Source organism: Numida meleagris, chromosome Z, assembly GCF_002078875.1.
Source record: "Numida meleagris isolate 19003 breed g44 Domestic line chromosome Z, NumMel1.0, whole genome shotgun sequence".
In the NCBI taxonomy this organism is placed as follows: Eukaryota; Metazoa; Chordata; class Aves; order Galliformes; family Numididae; genus Numida; species Numida meleagris.
In genome coordinates this window covers 45,719,466-45,746,075 of record NC_034438.1, presented here as the reverse complement: position 1 = coordinate 45,746,075, position 26,610 = coordinate 45,719,466, and the positions used below count along the sequence as shown (strand labels likewise).

Genomic DNA, 26,610 nt, shown 5'->3' with positions numbered 1-26,610 from the left:
TCAGCTTTTCTTCATAGGAGAGGTGTTCCAACCCTTTGATCATCTTCATGGTCTTCCTCTGGACCCACTCCAACAGCTGCATGTAGCACTGGTGGACAGACAATCAGGCATAAAGGTAACAACAGATAATCAGGCACAAATGTAAGATAATTCAGGCAGGCAATCTTTGATCTGCTATGAAGACTGCTGGTAAAAAAAAAAATGAAATCTCTAAAAACTCCAAAGAATGAGCGCAGTTTTTTCCCTTTATTTCCTTTCTCTCCCACTTTCCTTCTCCCCATTTTCCTCAGCCCTCTTCTCCCCTTCCTTTTCCCTCCCTCTCCCTTGCTCCTTAGGCTCTTCTAGGGCCTCTAAAGTTAGGCTGCAGTTCTGTGATGCACTGAATGAAAGACTCAAATGAATATGCACAGCAATACTAAAATCCAGCCACTGCCTATTAGAATGCCTAACTGCAATAGCAACTTTCTAAAAGCACTGTTTACCAGCAACCTAGGGAACATCATGAGCCCTACTGTTCTCACAGTTTTGATAACTTATTTTGCAGGTTGCATTTGCATGACAGAGCTTAAAAAATGCTGGTCTCTACATTGCCTTGTTCTGATCCAAAAGCATAGGTTAAAAACTAAGGCACAAAAACACAAGAAATACATTTTCAAGCATACATACACAAAGCCAGGAAAAGCTTAAGAATTCAAATGTAAGGAAACAATAAGGGAGAAAAGAAAAAAGTTTCACAGATAAATTATTGTAAATCCCTATTTCGTCAACTGACAAAAAAATCATGTGATCCTTATTAGTCTGCAACTAAGCTGGTCAGTATATTTTTGCCTGTCACATTTGTAACTGTGACAATCATGTAACAACATCAACAAATTAGTTTCTTCATGTGGACAGAAGGAGTCTGCCTCCTAAAAACAAAAACAACTGTCTCAGCAATACTACAGAAATTGCAGATTTCTGTAGTAATCTGTAGTAATTTCACTTCATTTTTTTTTAAAGCACTCTGATAAAAAGAGTAACCAAGGAAGCGAACAAAAATAATAGTAGTATTATTACTGGACAATTATCTGGAGAAGAGGAGGCTCAGAGGTGACCTTACTGCTCTCTACAACTACCTGAAGGGAGGTTGTAGTGAGCTGGGGATGGGCCTCTTCTCTCTTGTAACTACTGACAGGACGAGGGGGAATGGCCTCAGGTTGCGCCAGGGGAGATTTAGGCTGTATGTTAGGAAACACTGCTTTTCTGAAAGAGTGGTCAGGCACTGGAATGGGCTGCCCAGGGAGGTTGTGGAGTCACTGTCCCTGGAGGTGCTCAAGAAACATTTAGATATAGCGTTGAGAGACATGGTTTAGTGGGGTAGGTGGATGGTTGGATTGGACGATCTTGTGGGTCTTTTCCAACCTGGCTAATTCTATGATTCTATGATTCTATTATGTTTGTCAAATTATAAAGTAAAATTTTAACTTATTGCCAGATGTGAAAAAAATATTTATTGAAACCAGGCCTCTCAAAGAACTGTACTCTCAGTCCTTTGCATTCTCTTCTTACTTCAGAGTTTGTTTTATTTTAGTCTAAGATGAAACAATGTCTTCCTGCGTCTTCTAAAATTTTCACTAAATGAGGAAGAACTGATTTATATTGACAAATCACATTATTATATTGCAATGACTTCATAATCATAATGTACTTGGCACATAACCATAAATTGTGTACTGCTTATTAGATTTCCTCATTAGGAGGTTGCAAGTTCTTTATCTTTCTGTGTATAAAATTTTACGCATGAAATGCAGCAGTGCTAAAAGCACAACACTTGGATTAGTACCATTAATGAGAGTAGCAGTGCCAAAATGTCAATGACTTCACTGTGGTCACAAAGGTCTCAGTTTATCTAGGTCAATTGTTTTTCGTAATTTCTATTAAAATGCCAATGAGAAGTTAGTAGAGTACTGGACTAAATGGAATGAAGTTAAATTTAAAACCATTTATTCTCTTATAATGGAACAGGATATTTTAATAATATCAAAAGACAAAGTTAAGTTTTCTTCACTGTTCTTCACTCTTTGAAGTATTTCATTTTCCCTTTTCAGCTTCCATAAGACACTGCCTGTAAGCAAAGAAAAAAAACAGTAGTAGCGCTGAGAACATTAATCTAGTAGACATAAGACATCTGCAAATCACTACTGGGAAGCCAGCTCAAAGTGACCAGAACTACATCCAGATAGCTCTCAAGTGATTCAACAGGAAAAAGCTACTGAAGATGAAGATATTTCATGAGATCATTGGAGCGCTCATAGGGAAAAGGAAGATATAATCATATAATCTATTATCACTTGTGGGAGACAAACTGTAAGCCACCATAAAAGCTGAATAAGCAGCTATTTACAAACGTTAATATGACATACTGGAATTTCAGCAAAACTCTATGCTATCAGCACTTGTGATTTCTCCAGGAAAATCAATTCTCATGTCAAAATCCGCTAAAGAATATCAAATTTTCAGAGTACTCCACAGCAAAAAAATGCAAACTTTCAAGTAATTACCACTTTCAATAACTCTTATATGGAAGTTCTGCAGAGATTTTACTTTCATCATCTGAAGTACTGCATAAACCTCAAGAAGTCCAGAGTATACAACCTGGAGTGGTTTCATAGAATTAAAGAATCATAAATGTTGGAAAAGACCTCTAAAATCATCTAGTCCAACCATCTATCCATCACCACCATGCCCACTAAACATGTCCCTCAGTGCCACATCTACACATTTCTTGAACCAAATGTTACCAATTCTGTTTTTATATCACATGGCATTAGGAGCTGTCACCACCAGAGGGGACATGGCTGTACCAACACCACAGATCACCCTACTGAAGACACCCTTGCCTGGCTTACACTGGTTTAACCGTGACCATTAATTTTGTAAAATGTCATGCTAATTAATCACATGGCAAATACATGCCATTACCCCAAGAGAATCATCCCCCTTCTCAAAGCACTTGCAGCCTCATACAGTCAACTCTGCAAAAGGTAGAATTCCCTTATCCTTTAATGAAGGCCATTAGCAAGAACTCTGTGCAGAACTGTGGAACAAAACATAAGTAAAAGGACAGACAGAGAAGAGGGAGTTGGGTATGTATAAAAGCAAAAGGCTAAAGGGCAGCAACAATAAATTATCAACTGCAAGAGGGCCACAAGAAAGGGCTAATGAAAGCTGAGAGTAGACATAGCACTTAGCAAAACTGTGAGAAAAATACAGAACAAACTGCAGATACAAACAGCTGAGAACCAGAAAAGCCTACCCAAAAAAAAGTTAACCACAGAATGCAATAAATATCTGATGATTGAGCCTCTAGGCTCTAAACGAAACCAGTATTCTGCAGGAAAAAAACTGATTGCCTGTGGTTGTGCTAACAACTCATCTTTATATAAATAGGAGGCACCATGTTCTAAAAATCCTTTGTGTCAAGGTCATCTTGTTTTTTCAACAATTCTCTCAAAACTACTAAAATGCAAGGTCTCCTCAAGCACTGCCATCAAATCTACTTGAAGTTTGCAACAATGTCATTCGCAAAAAGGAAAAATTGACCCAGTTCTGCCTACCACTAAAATCTTCTGAATTCCCTTTCTGTAAAATGGTCTTAAAAGTATAATTTCCTAACCATGCCCCAATAAGACGCACTCCTCTCTGCAAGACCAAGCCAGGTAACTGGAACTGAGTTATCAGTTTGACTAATAAGATCTCTGATAAAGCATGCAACATAATGTAATTAACAAATTGAAATGTGGGTTCTCATACACAATGACAGAATTGCACCAATAATGGCGTACAGCTTATTTTAGCTCTTCAAATGAAATGCACTATGAAATATAAAGTATATCTGCTATACTATAAAGTGTATCTAGTATACTACCAACATTTTGAATTTAATACAAAGCTTACTCTCTACCAGTTGTTCTATTAATCTGTTCTGTACAAAGGAAAGGACTCTCTGGCCTAAATAACATCCATTAAACACTGGACGTTTGGTGTTTTATCCATTCTGGGACAGCAAATGGCACTGCGAGCCCACTATTGATAATCTCTGAATGATGGTGTATATGAGAGAAGAGCCTGAGGCCAAATGTCACTCCAGTCTTAGAACTAAAAAGTCAAGAAGGAGGGCCTGGGGAACTACAGACTGGGTGGCCTCATCTCAAGCCCTGTGAAGCAGCTAAACCTGGAAAACATTTTAATGCTAAGAAAGGATAAGAAAATGACCAGGAGTAGTCAGCATGGATTTACCAAGGGGAAATAATTCTTGAAAAACTTGGGAAACTTCTGCAATGAAGTGGCTGGCTTGGCAGATGAGAGATCAGTAGTACTGTCTACTGGACTTAGGCCTTTGACACTGCTTCCTATATAATGGTTACAGAAAATTTATTGAAGCATGGGCTAGATAAGCAGATGGAGATGGACTCCAAACCGGTTGAATGGCTGGGCCTCGAGGGTGGTAATCACTAAGCAAAAAGTCTAGTTGGAGGCCTGTAACTAGTGGTCACCTACTGGGTTTGATCCTGTTCCGCATCTTCATTACTGATCTGGATGATGGGGTAGACTGTACCCTCAGAAAATTTGCAGATGACACAAAACTGGGAGTAGTGGAAGATAAACCAGAATGTTGTGCTATCATCCACAGGGATCTTGACAGGCTGGGCCTATAAGAACTTCATGAAGTTCAAAAAGAAATACAAAGTCCTATACCTGGGGAGGTACAATCCCAGGCACCAGGACATTTTGGGGACGACCCAGCTGGAAAGCAGTTTGGCAGAAAGGGACTGAAGGTCCCTTTCCAACAAAGGACCACCAAGATGATGAAAGAGCTGGATAACTTATCCAATAAGGACAGGCTGAGAGAGTTGGAACTGCTCGGCCTGAAGAAGAGAAGGCTCAGGACGATCTCATCACCGTGTACAAATATTTGAAGGGAAGGTTCAAAGAGCACGGGAGTCATTCAGTGGTGCCTAGACAAGCACAAGACAGGACAAGCAGCAATGGGCACAAATTGAGACACAAGAGGTTCCCTCTGAACATGAAGGAAAACTTTTTCACTGCAAGAGTGGCTAAGCACTGGATGGGTTGTCCAGAGAGGTTGTGGAGTCTTCATCTTTGGAAATATTCAAAAGCCATCCAGTTCTGGGCAACCTCCTCTGAGTGGCCCTGCTTAAACTGGGTTATCAGACCAGATGATCTCTGAACATTCCTTCCATCTTCAATCATCCTGTCACTCTGTGGTGGAAACTGAGATCTTATTACTGCAGAATTTTATCAGGTAACATTCTAAAAGAGATTTGACAGCCACCTATACCTAATTGGAAAAAAATTATTAGGTTTTTAAATGTTTAAATGACACACAAAAAGAGCTTTAACATCATACACACAATATAGGTAAACAGGAAGTTAAAGAAATTTTCACAGGAAAGAAGAAAACCTCAATCATGGAAAGCAATTAGTATCTTTGTTTTGGTTTCAGAAGGGGTAGGTATTGAAATTCAACTGCATTGATTTTGATGAAGATAGATAATCATGGGTATTCGTAGATATTCAGCCCTGCAGCAATAAGGGAGAATCTGTACATTTTTAAAAGCATGAAAAAAGAGTTGTGTTTTGCAGAGATCTATCATAGAGTAAGTACATTTATGCAGATCTCTATGCCAAACAATGTTTGGCTGTTAGGAGTCAACACGCTTTTTTCTATTTTGCAACACAGGGAAGATACTTATCAGTGGAGAATAAAAAGTGATCCAATCCATTCTTCATACTAGCCTCTCATAAGACAGAAGAAAAGTCACTCCTTTCAAAAGAAAGGAGAAAGCTTAACAAATTTATTCCTTTACATATAGCAGTTCTCAATACTGCCATCATACTGGTATCATTCACAGCATTTAAATGACATATCATGCTACCAATAGAGATAAATTTGCCTTCAAAGATTTAATTTCTTTACTGATCATACTGAAAACAGTATACTTGTTCAGCATGGGCCAGTCCTTCTATTGTGTTAGGTATACATGACAGAACATTTGCTTCTGGTATACCACACATCCCAAGAGACTCATTTGTTCCTACAGTAATCAGACTGCCATATGTAAAGAGAAAGAAACAGATGATGAACGAGAAGACCATCACAAATTTAAACAAAAAGAACAAAGTAAATCTGTAAATCAAACAACAGCAACATCCATAACCACCAGAATATATGCTTTAATACGTTATGCAAGCAAAGGTGGAAAAGAGATAAAGGGGCAGAAAAACGAAATAATTTCATTCAGACTTAGCAGCAGCACAGGACAGTCCTCATTGCACCATTCATAAATGGTTACCTGGTCACTTGAAAGAAAAACAGATCTCAAGCACACAGTCTAAGGCAGTTCAAGGACAGATGACAGAATTGATGTGCCACTTGAAGGACACTAGTACTGGTGCTAGCTACAGTGAAAAAAAAAAACCTAGATTCAGTTACTTAATACCTTGGCTAAGAGTAAGCAAATTAGACAGGAAGGAAAGTGCAAAAGATTGGCAAACTAGATACTTTCAGAGCTTTGAGGGATACCTCCTGACATTAGGTGAGAACAGTTCCAGAGTAGACAAAGATCAGTTAACATAAGGTCTTTGCAAACTAATTATATCCCTGGGCTTGCAGCCTGCAAATGATAGACTCAGTAAGATGGTCACCAGTTTTGTGAGAACATTAGCTTCATCCAAACATCTGGAAAAATGGTTCAGAAGGGCATTATGCTGCCAACGAAAATTTTTGGCTTAATCACAATGTACAGGAATGACCTTACGTCATCACAACTGTGTACCACTTATCAATGTTGACAACTGTAATTCCAGCATTGCACATAAATAACTCAGTCTTTTGGATAAGTCTCAGAAAGTTGTGCTGGCATCAAAACTAGAGGTGCTGTTATGACTAACTACGTAACTGACTGTTACTACAATTCCTAATCTTGTCCATCCTGACTTTCTAGTCTCTGAGAATCATGTTTTCTGATTAGAAGCTGTAAAGGATAAAAGCTGGACTTGGAAATCAAGAAAATGCCGAAGAAACGAGTAAACACTGGCAGGTACAAAGGAGGTTGGAAGGTGGGCTGGAAGGAGAAACTAGGTCTTGGAGTAAGGAAATGGCATAGAAGGATTGGGATGTGCAGGTCCCTAGAACTACTCCTTGGGCAGCAAGCTGGATACCTTGTAAGACATCTTCGCCAGAAGGTAAGAATGGGGACTTGTGAGGACAGAGAAAGATGTTGGCTGAAAAAGGTATGGATGAGACCTGCATATTGCCTAAGGAACAATTAATTGGAGGCAGAGTGGCCTAGAAAGAATCGGGAAAGGAAAGACTAGAACTGAGTATGTGTAGGCATGGGAAATACATGTGGGCTTCTCACTTGTGCAGAAGAAAAGATAGTGACTAAGTTGTACTATTCACTTTAATACATTAGGGCAAAGAACTTATATTATGTTTGCATTAACGTTGTACATCAGGTACTTTCAAGTTTCAGCTGCTAGGTTTTGAACAATAATGATGATACATCTTTAAAATATTGGTTGTGTTACTATTGATCGCATGCTAAATTTTATAGATTACCATCACTAACCTTTGTAGAATTTTTTAAATGTTTCTGTGGATAATGATTTTACCAGAATTTCACTAGAATATGTTACATTGCAAAGTAGAAATTTGCTAGGAGCTAATGGAAAATGGCCAACTGCTGAAGTGAAACTGTGTTTAAAAAACAGGCCATTTGAGTGCTAAAAACGTAAGGATGTTTCAGTGTTCACTACAGTCACAGAATTACAGAATCACAGAATTGTAGGAGTTGGAAGGGACCTCTAGAGATCATCGAGTCCAACTCCCCTGCCAAAGCAGGCTCCCTAGGCCAGGCTGCACAAGTAGATTACAGGGGTAGTCTATTCTGACCTTATTTTGTTCAGTGTTCTATACTTTAATAACAAAAAAGTGTTTATTGTTACAGTATTGACCATTAGTAACTCAATGCTCTTGACAACACCTTTTCATTTATCTGAGAGTAAATGAGCAACAAAAGCACAAACAAGCAATAACACAATCAAAGTTTAAAAAGTTCTTAAGATATTAAGTACTGTCAGTAATTCTTCAATGACTGTATACTAATCATATTTGTATCTGGATTTAGAAACACTCATTCTAACACAGATATTTGGATACTGCAGAAACATCATAACCAAGTCATGTTTAAAAATAAATACAAATTTAAATACCACAAGCATTTCTGCTTTAATTTTAGGTTCACCTCCTAAATCTAAGTATTTACATATATATTGTTTTCAGATACTTTGTATATTATCAGCTTGCTCTTCAATGTGCCTGTCAAAGCAGCAATCAGAAGCATGCAGCACTCCAAACAAGATTCATAACATGAAATGTAGAATTAAACTGTGGATGACTTAATGCTTTACCTGTTACCCTGGTTGTTTCCAGCTCACAGATGTAATCTCTAAAGCAGATTCAGAATTCTGACAACTCTTTTTTAACATCTCACTTTTTATTATAAGTATCTTGAGATCTTTAAGTAACTGAAATCATTATTAATTATGCTTTATTTTTAAAATCTACTTAGTTCTACCAAATTATGTCAATATTTTAATTTCAGTTAAAAATTTAGATGTATGATTACAACTAAGTTAGAATACACAAGACAATTTCTAGAGTCTTAATGAATGTCTCTGTTCATTAGACATGGTAAAAATCTAAATCTTTTGAAAATATAAATTATTCACACAGAAGATTCATTTATATGGCAAATCTTGATGTGGGACTAACGCAGACTGCCACCGGTGTCAAAGCGCTCTTTACCTGCATGAGATCCTACTCCCCACACCAAGCCTCTGTTGTTCCATCATTAACAATTCTCAAATTCAGATATCATCACATTTCCCTGCAAAGCACACTGACTGATGTATTTTTACTGTGTGTAACCAAGGAGCTCCAGCAGGCTTTTCCACATAATCTAGAAAGCAGAAGTAAAATCTGCAACTTTAAAATACTATACAAAGTCAGAAAGACTACAAAACTTGAAGATGCGGGGGAAGAGTGGCAACAACACATTTTCTTTTCAATCTGCTATCAAACTACTCGGGGCTCCAGAACAAAATATTTCATTATACTCTACCACAGCTGTCCCATTTCATTACAAAGCCTCTCCCTGTGCCCTCTTTTCACACATATATACAGCAGAGACACTTTTGCCTTTGGAAACAACAAGTCTGCAATCTATGGATTCTTTTTCAAGTGGTTTGATTTATGCATTCCTTTACAGAACACCGATCCATAGACTGCAGAGTAAAATAGCCCCCCAAAACTTCTGAAACTGTACCAACATAGAGCACACATGCCCAAGTCCTTTGTCCAAGACTGATTGCAGACAGAACGACGTTTTTCTTTTCCAACACAAGTTTGAAGGAGAGAAGGGGAAGGGTGACTTGACTTGTATCTCCAAAAATCTCCCAGGAATGAACTCTGTTTTTTTGATGCAAGAACAGAAACACAAAGACTCTAAAAGCATTCAGAAGAAGATATTATTAATGTTAGTTTTACAGCTTGCATTTGTCTTTATTAATTACTTAACTGGTAAGGCATTTTTCAAACGTGTTTTTCTAGGATTGAGGCATATTAAAATATCAGGCAGATTAGTTACATAATCTCTGTATTTTTTTTTTCCATTAGGATGCTGCAGAAGAGCATTATTTCTGCTGACAGTATTTGGGCATTTTGAGTAATCTTTTTTATAGTCCTTCCATTTAATAAGATCCAAGCCTGGAAAACACTTAGTTTGTGTGATAAGCAGCTCACACAAATCCTGAAAATAAACATTCTTTGAAGTCTCTACATTTTTTCACTGGAAATATGATGCATCCATCACACAAATTACATATTTTGGTCATGCCAGAAATAGAGTCCCCTCAGACTATGGAACCAAGTTCATGCTCTAACCCCTCATAATCAGCTCACTAATAACATATCAGCAGATTTCTCTATTAATGAACTGTGGATGTCCAAATGATGCTAGAAAAGCTATCTTTCCCCTTTTACAGGATGCTTTTACCTATGTAGTTTATCACAAGCTTCAAATAAGCTGTAGAAATAAATTAGATTTTTCAAAGAGAAATGAATAATCCATAATAGATCAGTGAAATGGAACAAAAGTGTATCCAATCCAAGAGTTTCATTCAGACTTGATAGTCACCATCCAGGAGCACAATCAATGAAGTTCCCCATTAAAGTATTTCCTTTAAATTAAACAGCTGCATCAGCATTACTGAGATACTTTGATCTATGTATACTGGGTTGCTGTGTTCCTTCTTCTAAGGCTTGACATATAGTGCTAACTATTGGTCACCTGTTCACAAACACTGCTCGCATTTTCAGTTGAACTCCCATTACAAAGAAACAAAAAACAATGGAGATTTTTCAAGGTTCAAATAATTTAAATACGCCATATTTAGTATTTGATAATCATATTCTATCAGTTGCAAGATTGTAATATTTTAAAGGATTGACACTAACAATTTATCACAATTCCCAAAACATCATCATCTATATGCTTGGGGAAGGCACACACCCTCTCTGGTGGGAAGATGCTGTATGTTCTCCATGAGTTTCATATCCCTTTCACAGTGAGGGCCAAGGCCATATCCAGCAGCAGAGAGAGGCTTCCCCTGGGAGATGGTGTTCATGTGTTCACAAGAAGTACCAAAAGTGTACCGGCATGCCTGTTGCACAGTTAAATACCATTCAGGAAGCAGATGCAGTATTAGGGTGACATTTGCTCACTGTCTGTCTTGGTAAGACTGCCAAACCCAGGAAGACAAAACAAGAGTTAGAGATCTAATCCCAGTCTTAAATGCAAACAAAACCTATTCCCTACTCCATCAGTGCTATTTCCTCACATGCATGTAGGTTATGAGCACAAGCTGATGCTTGTCCAAAAAAGCAGAGAAATACATGGGAAGTCCCTCAGCTTGAGGACTCTTGCTGCTGAATGTTTCCCTTGCCAGGGGGTCTCAGCCCAGAGTTGTGCAACAGACCTCAGACTCGCCCTCTGGCCTCATGTTCACAACTTCAGGCAATGCAGCACCTTCTCTTTCTGCAGTTCACCTTCTACATGATTTTCTCCTTAAAGTGAAATTTCTAAGTATATTAGCAGTGGAATGTAAATCTTAAAAAAAAAATCAGCACTCTGTCCTACAGTCAAATTATAAAAGGCTCAGAATTTAAGCCATTCAAATTTGGCTCTCTATACGTCACATCTTGTACAACTCAAAAGACTTTTATGAAATCCATCTTATGAGCTCGTTATTCTGCTCCCCACACAAACACAAACTTTGAATCCTGTCTTCTCTTACCCTCTTAAAACTTTTAAATATCCCATTGTCAAGTGGACAAATAAACTACTCCTTCTCCCAAGAGAAACAGACAACACGATCACTCTAGACAACATATAGGGTTTATGAATGTATAGATCAATGTAAGGTTGCAAGCCAAAATGGTCACTCCCTAAATAATTGACTTCCAAGCACAAAGAAAGACGCATAGAGTATGAAGTATACACCTAAATCAGCACAGTACCTTTTAATTTCACAGTTTCCTTTTTAAAAATCACACACCATCCACTTACATAACGAATGATAAAAGAATGCAAAAACATTAAATACATCATTTGTGTCTAAAGTGTCAAATGTACTGCAGTACTATAATACCAGCTCTTAGCCCACAGCAAAATCTCTTTGGCATAGTCTTGCCATCAGCAAGTTCACAAGGTTCACTTTAGTGAAAACTGAATCCAATTTGACTCTTAATCCAAGGATATAATTTAGTCCTTAAGTAAGCAACGGGGAAAGACATTACAGAGCTTATTAACTGTATTCCCTTAATGTTCCCATGCTACTCTTTTGAACTGTCCATGATTAGACATGTGCATGACTGCTGATAGCATTCAGCACAATAGCTGTACTAGATCAGACAAGAGAACTCCCTGTTTCAGCACAGGATGGCTTGTGAAGAGATTTAAGATGACTAGCATGCAGTGATACCTCTCCATAAAGCTTGGTTTCAGCTTATAACAAACTGAAATTCAAGGACTTCCTGGGTAAAAGGTGGTGTCTTTGAATTTGAAGGAACAAAATACAGATCAGACCATCCAGCTCCTTCTATACAAACATGACTTTCTGAAAAACTACTGGAGGAATGAATATGTACAAAGCAAATAAATTCTGATAAAAAAACACCAAAAAACACTAAGCCTCTGTGTACTGAATTACTTACCTGGACGTGTTTTTGGTGACACTCATAATGTTGGTTTTAAGAGTACAATCTGTGACTACACTTAAGGTTTCAGTACTGCACAACTAAAACTAAAACTAAAAATAACAAAGGAATCCAAAGTGCACTTACTTAGTTTGGGTGTTATGCATTGCATACAAATCACACTCATACTAAATCAAGTCTTACGAAGCAAACTGCAAATAACAGTAAGGTGTAATGTTGACAGGTGAAAGCCCACTTAGTAAAACAGGTTGGTTGGACATTACTTGTTTGCTAAAGTCTGTCCAGCATTCTCATAGAGTGCAGTAAGAGCTATCTGCAAACTTAAGTTTTTTTTTTTTTTAATCTGCCTCTCTTAATGTATCATGCTTTACTTTAAAAACAAACAAAAAAACCCAACTAAACAACTACTAACATTACAAGACACCTTGCTACACAAGAACAGTGCTTCTTCTACCTCTCTACACAGTTACAAAATGATTCTGCTATGCAAACAGCACACTGGCTAATCTATATTTTGTTCTTTGACCAGAAGAAAGAGAAGTTTGAATGGAAAGTAAAACAGAATAGACAGGGTACCGATGTACAGATCAATAAACAACAGCTTGACTCCAAAAGCAGTGAACCACAAAGCACCTCACTGACCTGCAACATAAATCTCAGAGTTCCTCCCTTTTGTTTATTTCTGCATGATCTTTGGAATGGGACAGGGAGAACCAAATAAAAACAGTCAAGATCTGTTTACCTGGACAAACTTTATGAATAGTAAACATTAACCACACACAATTTTCTACAATTACAGCTGTGTCTTTAAAAAAAAGATGTAAGTTAATTCTCAGCTGTTTCCCAAAGAGAAACCTAATCTTAAGCAGAGAAAGTTTCAATACAAATGCAATGAGTTGCAATAATTTCACTTTGTTTTGTCTAGTGCACCCATTCAACATCACATTTACTACATCTCCAGGGCTTTGTAGTTTTCCTATTTATTTTAATAACAATAGTTTCATGCCTAGAGCTTCATATACTGAGATAAATAGATCAAGGCACCTACAACAAAATCTGCATCACAGCCTCTCCTGGTCTGTCATTCTTCTGCCTCACAGACATAGGTAACAGCCCCCTACGATGTTAAAATATGAGCTGATAGCAGAGATAGAAGTGTGGGTTAAAACATACTAAGACTGCACTAATTTCATCATTTACTAACATAACCAGTTCCAGCTTTTCCCACTGAACACAATGCCACTGTCTTCCACTGATCAAAAATAAACACGACACACAGAAAATATAATCAGAAACAAAGGAAAAGGGGAAAAGCATGACAAACTGGTGCAAAACACAGATATATAAAGTATATGCACAGTCTTCAGTCAAGACTTCCTGTCTTCAATAGGTGCAGACAAAGCAGTAGAAATCAACAGTAGGAAAAGGTCTAACAAGAACATGCAAGTTGCAGAGAGAAGAAAGTTGAGAAATTAGAGGTAGGCAACTGACTGCATCTCAGAGTACTCGTGCAACTTAACCCATGAAGAATATGCTGTTTCTGTAAATTCTCCTTGTTTCGTTGGAAACAGTGTCCTATCAAAGAACCATACTGAGATTGGCTGACCTGGCCCTTTGAGTAAAACAGACTAAAGTATGCTTACACAAACAGCTCAAATCACAAAGATGAAAAGCAACAGCAAAGAAATTATGATTAGCAGATGGGGAAAGTCAGGAATATAAGATCTTCACTGGTATGTTTGCAGTCAGAAAGGGGACTACTTCTCACTTATCTTTGGCATTAGACTATAGATGTAAATCAAGTAAAAAGTAAGCTTGTTGAAAATGAGAAAGAAAAACGTTCTATGATGCATGGACACTGACTTCTTTTTGACATTTCTCATGCTGAACAGCAGGGGAAAAATATACTTCTTACAACAAAAGGCTTACTCTGTGAATGAGTAAAACAAATCTGAACAGAAAATGTTTTAAGGTAGAAATGCTATCAGTAAATACTGCCTGCTCCAAATAACTAGCCAAATATCAAGTCCTTGTGGCACTTCACGTTTTATGTGAGACGCTGTAGCTTTGAAAATCAAATGCTGAAGGGACAGAAAACAGATCAACAGGACACCACCACAAGGGTAGCCAGGAAACACATGACAGACTTCTACAAAAATAACTCCTACAAAAAAATGACTTAGGCTTTTATATTGACTTTATGAACTCAATTTATGCTGTGTTGCCAATACATATTCTCTAAACAATCATTTGAAAACAAAAGTGAATTAAATTGAATTATTCTGTAGTTAGAGGAGGAATGTACACAAAATTTGTTTTAATTGTACCCCCCAGTCACAAACCTGCTGCCCATCTTGCATGACAAGGTACTGCACTGGCAAAGGTCTCAAAACATTTACTCTGCTGTCCCCTTCACTAGCCCACTGATTTCATTTCCATTCTACATCTCAGTGTCTCCCATCTCTGGACAATTAATTCCACAAACTGTGAAATCTCTCATTCTGCCAAGTACGGCAGAATGAAACAAAACATAAAATAAACAAATGATGCATTACAATGTGAAGTGTATCAAAAAAATGGGCAAAGAAGAAAGAGAGGTGCTTCAGTTAAACTGGGACCAAAAATTCAATTTTCTACAAGATGACTAATAAAATACTCAGGATTTCATAGCATTATTCAAATTAGCAGTTTTCAGGACAAGTGAGCTCATAAAGATGATACACCTAAGATTTTTCTTTAACTGCCAGGATACACTACTTCTAAAAAATTTATTAAATATTTACATAACATTTGATATAGCTTTAATTTCTGATTTATTAAAAATATTCAGAAATATGTTACACAAAAAAAACCAGACATACCCATACCTATAAGAAATAACAGCTGCCTACATTTTGCAAGGGAAAAGTAGAAAATCTCCCATGGTTTGCTTTCTTTTAAGCGAGGAAGGTAACATTCATCTAACCTAAAAGAACAACATCGCCTTGGATAAATACAGTCAAACACAACTTTGCCAATGCTGTTGTCACACCAATAAATATTTGTCATCTTCCACTCACCCAACTCCCTCCTAAATTAGTCACAGTCTGCTTAATCTCAATCGAGATCTCTGTATTTCACCCACAGTAAAGATGAATCTTGGGCATAAATACAGCTCTTGGGAGGTAAGGAAATCTCTGCTGCATGGAAACAGGAAAAAGCATCTCAACATGACTGCAATCATTTGCTTTTCACCACGTATTCAGTCTAAAGCAGCAAGAAAGTTCACGTCATTTCCTCACTGGCACATCAAGTTACAGCAAGTTACACATTCTCTTAATTTTTAATTGCATTGCTTGCAGAGTGAAAGCCCAAAAGGGGAGTGTTTCTTTTTAAAGCATAAACCGCTTACCTCACTCAGCTCTGCAGGAGAGTCATTTCCATATTTCAACGGAACTCCAGAATTCATTATGAGACTTCTCAGGGCTTTATGATTTCTTCAGGTTTTAATGCTCCAAATATAACCCATTCAATTCTTCCTTCTCCAATTTTTTTCTGTCTTGCATATTTTGCTCTAGACAGCCATTTTTTACTCCACATTAACTGTTAACATTAATGATCTAAGACCTTCTAAAAGATCCAAATGAGTTTCCACTTACATATAATCCATTGCTGCTAGTGATTTGCTAATACCATGGAGGGCTCAGAAAACACCAAGAAGAAGCTGCTTGCCTTGATCCCAGGGCTGTCTCAGTCCATCCACAAGTTGTGCTTCACCTCTGCTGTACATTTTATGCTGCTCTTTTCTGCAACTCCGTTTAAGGGCATCTCATAACATTGCTTAATGTACTCAGAACAATCTGGTGAGCTTCACTCAAGTTCACAGAGAAAATAAAAGGAGAGCTGCTACGGTCTTCAGTGTTCAGGAAGGAGAAGGAGAAAGAAAAGAAAGCTGCTCTTTCTGAGACAAGCCAATGCTGCACTTCATGCTGAAGTTTCCCTTTCCAGCGAGCCCGGAGTTTAAGTGGTTTATGATCTAACACAGCTGTCTTGCTGCTGGCTAAAGGGTGCATGGAAGGGGCGGTACTAAAAGGAGAGTGGGAGGGAGAGAGCTATAGAGTTCATTTTGGAATTACAGCCATCTTTCCAGCTTTCTGTATACTAATTACTATACCAAAACTATAAAGCTAAGCAAGTAACAGGAAATGTCACCTGGACAACAATAAAGTTGAATTCCTCCTTCCCTATTCCTACACGCAATTCAGTAGGGAAAGTTGGGTGGTTCTGGGGGTGGGAGTTGTAAAGATTTCAAAAGGTCACAGTAAACCCAAAAGCACCATTGGAAAGCTGGAGATTTTACATAACACACCAGCATTTTACAAAGACTTTGGGGAAATGCTACACAAAGGGGGAAGAAAGAACAATTTGCTTTCAGCACCCAGTAAAAAGCCTAGAAAAATCCTTAGTGAGATAGATTTGAGGTCACGTTGTATCCACTGCAAGAACAAAAAATATATATATTTTCCCACTCCCTCTATCCCCTAGAATCTAGTGGCAGCCCTATGCTCTTTGCGATGCTGGATTATGATACACTTTTGTGTTTGAAGTAGGGAATGCCATACTCTGCAACTGAAACTTTCCTGATTATCTTAATACGTTTTATTACAAGAGTGTCAAATACTGAGAAGAGTTTAAAAAATTCATGAGAAAATGAATAAATGCTATATAAACTGCAGCACAATCCTTGCACCCTTGCAAAAAAATATGCACTCCAAAAGTTAAATTTTTAAAATCATCCAGAGATTTTATTTTCTTCTCTATTGATCATAGATGAGTATCAATATGAAGACATAACAGTAATTCATCCAAATGACAATACAGAAAGTGCATTGAGAAGGACCAAGGCAAACAGATACATACTGATCCACAATACTAGAGATAACAAGTGCTTTCTGGGTGCCTCTCCTTCCCCAGCACCTAAGATCAGGAACTGGCCCGGGGGGGTAAGGACAATGCCACAATCTCTTTACAAGAATTTTACTTTTATTCTTCAAGTCTATTTTCACACTGCTTCTTTCTCTTTCCTGTATTCTGTATTCTCTGGTTTGCTTTCCAGTAATCTGTATTTTTTTGTTTCTTTTTTTCATGCTGACCAAGCATTGCCTCCAGCTTCTATTATTTTATTCATTGGGAGCATCTCTCCTGCCTCACCTTCATGCTCCATTCCAACTCCACATTTAGCGCTTCTCGGTATTCCTTATTCATTGCTTTGTACCTGACACGTTTCCATTTACTTTTTCTCAAGTAATGACAAGGGGCTGCACTGCCCTCTGCTGGCAGATCGCTGCCATCTCAGCCACCAGAGACGCTGAGACCAGTGCCAGACCACGCAGACAGCACCAAGGAGGCCAGGAACAGGCCGAGTCCTCTAGACTGCCATCTAGAACAGTACAACTGGGACAGTTTTGTGTACAGATTTCCTGTGCATTGAAAATGTGGTTCTTTACAGTGGTTCTGTAGTGGTTCTTACCTCATTTCTCATACAAGTTCTCGTAACTGCTTGGAATTCTCTCTTACTTTATGTTTTGTAAAATTCTGGCATTTGTGCCAAAGGTTCATCAACACAGCCATGACCCCAGAATTATCTAAAAATAAGGACCTCGAGGGGTGGGCAAGCCCTCCAATATGCTGAAGCAGCTGGAGGAACAGCTGCAACACTGAGATGCTGCTGGCTGTAAATAATGCAGTGGTGTGCTTCCAGGGGAAGAAGCACGTCCAGAACAACACCATCATGCTGATGAACATTGTAAAGGCACTGCTGCAGGGATCCCAAGGGTGGCTGCGGGGAGGGATTGCGATACTCCATTCTTACGGCCATACCGTTGGTCACCAACGGTAAACCACCCACAGGAAGGGTGAGAGTGTGTTGGGTTGCCACCTCTTAAAGGAGGTGTGAGCCTGTCTAGGGCAGCCCTGAGTGTTTTCAACGCCACCAGCCCCAAATACACAAAGGAGCTGGTGAAATTCACAAAGTATTTAGTTAGTTTTAGCATCATCTTCATAATCACAGCAGCACTCTGTGAAGTGCCCCACACAAATAAATTCCACATTCATATATTACAAGCCTATTACACACAACTTGAGCATGTTCTTGTTCTCACTCTGGCACAAAATATACAGGTGTAATGCCAATATTTAAGTTTCAATGGACAAATGGAAAATTCAATACAATACTTAGATAATGTTTCCAAACAACTCCTTATTCCACAGCATTAATGCACTATTATCTAAAAGAGAGAGGCTGAAAGGAATGCAGGTCCTTGATGCAAACTCTTCCCATATAATGCCAGTGAAGGGTATGCATCTAGGGTCAGAGAAAAAAAATCCAACTCATCTGAAACAACTCTAAGTAACCTTACACCAAATAATGAAGCTGTCTCTGAAAAAAAAAAAAAAAAAGCAAACTTACTTTATTTCATTCAATCACACCGTCTTGATTAGTCTAAAACATCTAGAATAATCCATTTACCAAATAGCACTTCAATCAGCTGTTCTCACCCCTTCACCAAATACTTAATCCACTTAAAAAGCCATGTCCTTGACCTCACCAGTCTCCATGGGACTCTACATTTGATCCCTTTTTCAGTTCTCCAGTATTTCATGCCATGCAGCCACTCACCAAGCTGTCAGCCAGCCACTCTCATTTTCTGTCATTTCATCCAAAGCCATCACATTCATTTTGATTCCCTCTGACCCCACTAAGCCTTAAACATAAGGTCAAGACAGGAAAAGGACCAGGGAGTTAATGTGTGCCTGTTATTCATGTTTGAGATGTGTCTGAGAGGACAATAAGGAAAGATGGCAGCAATTTCTACACTGCTTTTATCTTGCAGCCACCTAATTATCCTCACGGTTCATCTGCTCCTTGCTTAAAACAAGGGCATTCTGTGAAATATTGTTCATGCCATCATATTTCTGCTTAGCTTCCATTTATCATCCAGTATTCCTTCCGTTCAGTCATGCATTCTTCTTGCCCAAGTGCCAGGCAATAAGCACAAGGGGCAGTGGGAACAAACTGGAGCACAGAAGGTTACCCCATCATCAGGAAGCACTTCTATGCTGTGCAGGTGATGAAGCGCTGGCTCAGAGAAGATGTGCAGTCTCCTCCTTGGAGATCTTCAAAAGCTGTCTGGATGTGGTCCTGGGGACCCTGCTCTGAGTGTCCCCGCTGCATCAAGGGTAGATACACCCAGAGCTCCCTGCCAACATCAGCCATTATGCGATTCTGTGACTAAATACAAGGTAACTTCACTCATTCAGTTCCAGCCTCTATGATCCTGGCAACTGTTCTCATTTAACCTTCCCAGAAACAGCTTGTAGTTCTGCATACTTATTGTACTAAGATCACTCTTAATAATATGTGCATGGCTTAATCCTACCTTTAAGATACCTGCATTTCCACTTTAATAGAACACGTATTTCCTTATGTTTATCAGATGTGAACTAAATCTCTTTAAAAAATTCTCACTTACGTAATAATGAATTGCCAGTACTCTCCTCCTAAGTCTCTCCTATCTTTCCCAATCCCAGACTGGGAAAATCAGAAATCAGATATTCTCTTATTTTCCTATCTTTTCTTTCATACACTCTTATTTACAGTTCTGGTCCCCACTTCCCACCTATACCCTCATCTCTGCAAATATTCAGGTATCCCAACTCATCAGCTGCCCACTTCTCTTTTACTCCAAGACATCTATGTGCAGTCAGTCTGAATTTACCTTTTCTAACTGTAAGCCTTCTCTCCACAAACTTCTAATACCACTGGCATATTAAACAAATAACTCCCGGAGCCAGATCTGGGACTAAGTGATCACACTGACATGGAGAAGGCAGAGGGATCCCAGCCCCTGGTTTACATCAGCTCCCAACCCTGCCTAGCATCCCATTTGAAAATATAAGGTCGCTATCTCTTTAGAATGCTTAATAGATTAATTGATGAGTACTTTCTGGCAATGTGCATATATACATATATATATATATACACACACATTTATGTATGTGTAATGTGTGATGTAATGTGTAACATACATATACGTATCAATATTACAGAGTTTGGAGTCACTGAGACTGAAATGTTTAATTTGAAACATTTTCAGATGAATTCTGTAAATGCAAGGCAAGCATCTGACAGATAACCTTCCTGAAACTCTATAAGATGTCTTTTCTGGCATGAATAACTAACATGAATAAGCTTCACTGAGATGGCATTTTGAGAGCTTTCATTCTGGCAGAAATTTTAAGAAAAATTACTTCAACAGTTTGAGCTGAAACAATACATATAAAACATCCAGTAAATCAAACCCCCTGGTTTTCTACCAGATCCATTTCACTACCAATGAATTTAAGACTATTGCAACTGAATTCCTACAGCTCTCATCAGATGTTTATTTTAATTGTTGTCTTCCTTTACTACATAGTTTATTTGCTGCTCACAAAGGTCAGGAAGTTGCTCAACATATTATTTCTCCATTCTCTCCCTACTCAGTACCTATAAAATATGAATATTTCTTTATTTTTCCTAAATGTCTATTCTTTTTCCTCTTTCTCCAGACAGTTGAACACAAAGCCCATGTTCTCTATTCTAACTGTCTGTCTAGTCTACAAAGCACAGTTTTCAGCCCTTCTAACTTTTGAATTTCTCCAGTATATTTTTTCCTACATATCTTCCTACATTTAAGTTTCTCATCATAATATTTATGATTGCATTACCTCTCCCTCATTCATTCCTACTTCACTCTTCATACCTGACCGTTTCATTTTACCTTGGAAGGGACAGTGAGCAACCTTGCTTTAACAATTACGGTTTTTTGCCTTCTTTTAGAGTCAATTTGGTTTAACAACCTTACTTTCAGGTCTCATATGAGTAGTCTCTTACTTTAAGCGCAGAAATGCTACATATTTCTAGCATTTACTTGCTCAAAGGTCTTTCAGTCAAGTAAATTAAAGATAATAAACCACCCAATCTTAAAAAATAGTCATATTTGTTCTGTCATTATGAATTCTGGCACAAGATATTTCATCATTATAAAGAAACACCTGTCCCCATTATGGGGTGAGCAGAAACAAAGATTTTTTTTTTTTATTTATGCATATCAGACAATCAATATCCGTGTAAAAATTAGATTCCATCAGTATTGGGCGTTTACCATCTCTTTAAAAATACATAAAGTAGAAAGATGCAATGTCTTTTTCTCCCCAAAATTATAACTTCATGTAGGTAAAGTAATAGGAAATTCAGTGTAAGAAGTTAGAGATGGCTATTTAGTTTAAGGGCACAAATCTTGCTTGGGTGCATCAGTGGGGTTCTCATTTCATTATCAGCTCTTCATAGAACAGATATTGCCCTTACTGAAATTCAAGCAGTTTATTTTGATTGCTTTCTCCCATGATGAAGAGTGGAGTTTACCAACACAGCTACCATCATAATCTGTCTCCCAGCTGAGAAATGGCAATAAGATTGTAGCACCAAATGAAGCAAGCATGCTGAAAAATACCTTCACAGAAGGCAGAAAGTGTAAGTGATAAAAAGTTTGTGTGAAGAAATATTCCATTTCCTTTGCACTGGCATCAAAATAGTTTGCACAAACAGCTATGCTGACAACCATACATTCATTAGAAAAAGAAGAGAACATAAAGACAAGCAGGGAATTTGAATGATGTCAGTGTTTTACACTGCCTCAACTCAATACCCCAAATCCAACAGTGACAGAGAAATGGTTCTAGAGAGCAGAAGCATCTTGATGAATTTAATCATGGCACTGACAGATTTCTATGGAAACTCTGCCTTCTCTCATGTGGTTGACAGAATAATGGTTGATTACTCCATTATAACGGAACTAGCACTGAACTGGAGAATCACTTATAGTCCATTTTGAACCGTGCATAGATGAAAGATTTTCACTGTATTTTCAAAATTCCTATGTATCATGTAAGCGAAACATAAGGGTTTTGTATATGTATAAGGGGGGAGAAGTAATAAGTTCTCATCTATATTGTAAATGAGGGTTCACAGAAGCTCACCATTATCAACCACACCTAAAGGTCAACAGAGAACAAGTAGAAAAGCTGTTAAAACAAAATTGTCTGTGACTAGAGCTGCAGGGTAATCTTTTTGGCACACTGGAATGCAGGAGGTTAATGTTGCTTCAGTGGATTAATACTAGGTCTCAAGTTCAGCTTAATGTTGCCAAGCAGATAATCATAGAATTAGCTAGGTTGGAAAAGACCTACAAGATTACCCAGTCCAACCATGCACCTACCACCAACATAACCCCACTAAACCAGGTCTCTCAACGCTATATCTAAACTGGCTATATCTAAACGTTTCTTGAACACCTCCAGGGACGGCGACTCAACCACCTCCCTGGGCAGCCTGTTCCAGCGTCTGACCACTCTTTCAGAAAAGTAGTATTTCCTAATGTCCAGCCTAAATAATAATAATATTAATTATTATTTATTAATAATTACAATTAATTAATAATTAATTGATATAATTAATAATTATTAATAATTAATAATAATTATTATTTATTATTAATAATAATTCTATATTCTGTACAGATGTGTGCAGTGATGACAGCCCAATGTACAAGATGAACTGCTCTTCACCTCAGACAACCGGAGAAAAAAAAAGTTGGCAAAAGTAAGTGAAAAGATAATAGCTCTTGCATCAGGGCCAGAGCTCTCTTAACTACAGCATACAAAAAGAGATGCATAAACAGCTTCTTAGTAGTTGAGAAGTTGAGGAAAACAGTATACAGAGCACTTGCAACTAAATTAAATTCAAAGTTTTGAAATTCAATACCTATGCCTTAAAAACATCTACTTAAACACTCTTACTAAGATAACCCTTTCTTATAGCACCTGATTGGTATGTGCTTGTTCCCATTATACAATTCCAATTGCAGAACTGCGTCAAAACCCATCATTCTGCACTTCACCTTCCTTACATACTTGTAAGGAATATTGTTCAACTGTTTCATAAATGATCCTCTTAAAAGCATCACCAAAAAGATCTACTAAAAGGCTGCTTGAACACACATACCCTGTGCTGAAAAACCATCACTCTGGGCTGATAGAAGTTGTAAAAGGATTCAAACAAAACAAAATAGAAACAAAATGAAACAAAAAGGAACCTCAAGATAGAGTTGTTAGAAGGGGTATATAACATTTATCATCTAATATGGAGAAAGTAATGGTGTTAATATGCTATAGCATATAAAAGATCTTTTATAAAAAGCAGGCTCCATTGTCCTGACCACCAAAATATTGTTCAACTTCAAGCTTCCCCAGATTCCAGATGAATTAATAATTATCTTATATTTTTATGCCAATAGCTTTTATTGGGATAAAAAGAAATTCTAATAACAGTTGCACACAGGACACAGAACATGAATGTGTTCAAAGGGAAGAGGGGCACACATCCACCTCCTGTTATTTAGTACTATGCATTAGTTCCCAAATACAGAACACATTCCCTGACAAGATAACCCAGGAAAAATCAGTCTGTGCACAACTAACTTAACTCTGGTTTATCCAACAGAGCACATACAGCACTGAACAAATTCCCTGAAACACATGGAAGGTAGGTGTTTTTTGTCCACATTAGTTTCATGCAAAGGTACTAGAAGGGCATTATTCTCCCATTCAAATAGATGTGCTTTGAGAAAACAGAGTATCTGACACTTTGATGTCTGAAATTCCCTGTATGGAAGTGAAGGGATAGGGAAGCTGAAGGACTGGAGCTTCCCAAACTGAGAAACAAGTAGGCTTAATTTAAAAACAGGGAAAACCTGGAAGAGAACAAAAAAGAGCAGACTTCACCAGAAAAGCATGTATCAGTATTACTGAGTTATCAAACTGCAAAAACTTTTGAAATGAATTAAGACACTTAAAAGTATGGCCTCATTAACTGGGACTATAATCTATAAACCAGATGTGGAATTACTTCTCACAGTACAGGCGTAACTTCCTTGACACTTCTCTTTAAAAATTCCCAAAAGAAATACCTGGATGATTGCAATAGAACATTTAAGCTGATAGCTATACATTAAACAAGCGAGAAAGTCACACATCTCTGTGAAGTCCTCTGTTCTCCCTCACCTACAGAAGTATTTCTGCTTTCTTTGGGAACCAGACAATCTTTCCCATACTTAAAGACTCAATTTGAAAAAATATGTTCTCCAGATTAGTTGAAATGTGACAATAATGAAGCTTGACAAAATTACAGTGCATATACAAAGGTTTATAGCTGGGGGGGAGCGCAGGGGAGAACGACTGGAGTCTTAGTAACGTAGTTACATTTTTACTCCCTTAACACTAACACTATGGCGAGCCGTGCCAAATAAAAAACAGATAAATAAGACCAAGAAGCAGATTCCTGTTACCAGTTGGTAGTCATAGCATATCAGAAAGGAAAAGGGCTTGGAGAATAGGCCCTACAAGGAGCAACTGAAGGAACTGGGGCTGTTTAGTCTGGGGAAGAGGAGACTGAGGGGAGACCTCATTGCTCTCTCCAAATACCTGAAAGGTGACTGCAGTGAGAGCAGGGTTGATCTCTTCTCATTGGTGACAGGACAAGGGGAAATGACCTCGAGTTGCGCCAGGGGAGGTTTAGGTTGGATATCAGGAAAAACTTCTTTACAGAAAGGGTTGTTAAGCACTGGAACAGGCTCCCCACAGAGGTGGTTGAGTCACCATCCCTGAATGTGTTTAAAAACCATTTGGATGTGGTGCTCAGGGACACGACCTAGAGGTGGGTTGTTAGGGTAGTATCGTTAGGTTGCGGTTGGACTTGATGATCTTTAAGGTCTTTTCCAACTTGAGCAACTCTATGATTATAAAAACTTTTAGTTACATAGACACATCTTCTGCTTGTTGCTGGTTGGCTTACAGTCAATCAGGGAGGTAAGATATCAAATAAGAGAATAACTCAATGTACTGTCAGATGGTCTGAAGTGCTAGAGAAAAGGCTGGACAAAGATTAAATTTAGCGCTTTAAATTTCAACACAAAATGTCCTGTGTGAATATATGTAAAATACCAAGCATCCCCACAATGTTATCTTCCTACAGTACTAAGCATGTTTCATAACATTAAGGCACTGCAAGGAATCATTACATCTTAAATGCTCAATAACATGACAGCAGTATTCAATTTACATGCAGATCACTTGATTTATATTTTACATGCATTTCACAAGCACACAAATGGCTATTTGTGACAGAAAATGAAATAGCCCATGAGTGCTTTTTCAGGTAGATATCCGAACTGCTCTACAGTCTGAAATGAATCTAATACACAATAATAATCTCAAATATGATGTTTTATAGACAGAAAATTATAATCAGTTCAGGTTTGCCTAACTGTGACACAGATCTTGCAGGTAGGAAAGGAAAAGCCACCTGTCAGTGAACAAATTAATAGTTTATGAAATATTATCACTCAGTATAAGCTGTATCAACTAGAAACAACAGCTTTCTCAAAACAATTGCTCTAGCTGTCATTGTTTGCAGCTCAATGATCCTGAGGAAAAATCAGCAATGGGAACAACTACTGAGTCTCACAAAGAGGTTATTGCAGTAATACCTATTTGCAGAACACAATACTTTCCTAAGACAAAGACACTAGGTTCTCATCTGCTAGTAATCATGTTGAGAGTAATGTCAGTACAATTACATATAGCTTTGCTACAAATATTCACAGTATCCCTTCGTTCTTTACAAACTTTTGAGTTGTTTATCTAGCAGAGATGGTAACTACGTTTGGCAATGACAGTCCACAGCCAGAACTAACCTTGGTTTAGTTACCTTAATTCCACTGTACAGAAAAGATCCTGTCACACACAGATACATGATCAAAACATCAATTCCCAAACTCAAAGTTTTTAATATCTCCAACTGAGGTACACATACAGGCAAGTCAGAATTAGCTGAGGAAGAGTATATTCCAGTGTTGTTACAAAAAGATGCATTAGCTTTCTGTTTTATTCTTTATGGAGGCAGTCCAAAATCAGCTCCATTTATGATGAGAAAGAAGTGCAGATTTGGCAGGTTGAGCAATTCAGACCAGCGCTCTAAACACATCCACCTTGCACTGACAGCTCTGCTCAAGATAAAGCAGGATTATTCCTGTTTAGTAATTGGTCAGAACAGTGAGATGCTGCAGGAAACAATGCTAGCAAGTCTTCAAATTTGCCCTCGCTCTGCCTTAGTAAGAACATGCAAATCT

At 38.0% G+C, this 26,610-nt stretch overlaps 1 protein-coding gene across 5 annotated transcripts in view; it reads right to left on the bottom strand.

Moving 5' to 3' along the window:
- MCC (mutated in colorectal cancers) overlaps positions 1-26,610 on the bottom strand; it is a 204,196-nt gene that overhangs the window by 136,967 nt on the left and 40,619 nt on the right. Inside the window, exon 1 of one of the 5 annotated variants that reach the window (XM_021380997.1) lies at positions 15,735-16,385. The exons of the other annotated variants lie outside the window; for them this stretch is intronic. Coding sequence (XP_021236672.1) covers positions 15,735-15,791 — 57 coding nt within the window. The 5' untranslated portion in view covers positions 15,792-16,385. Of the gene's footprint in view, positions 1-15,734; positions 16,386-26,610 lie in introns of those variants that run through there. 5 annotated transcript variants of the gene reach the window in all.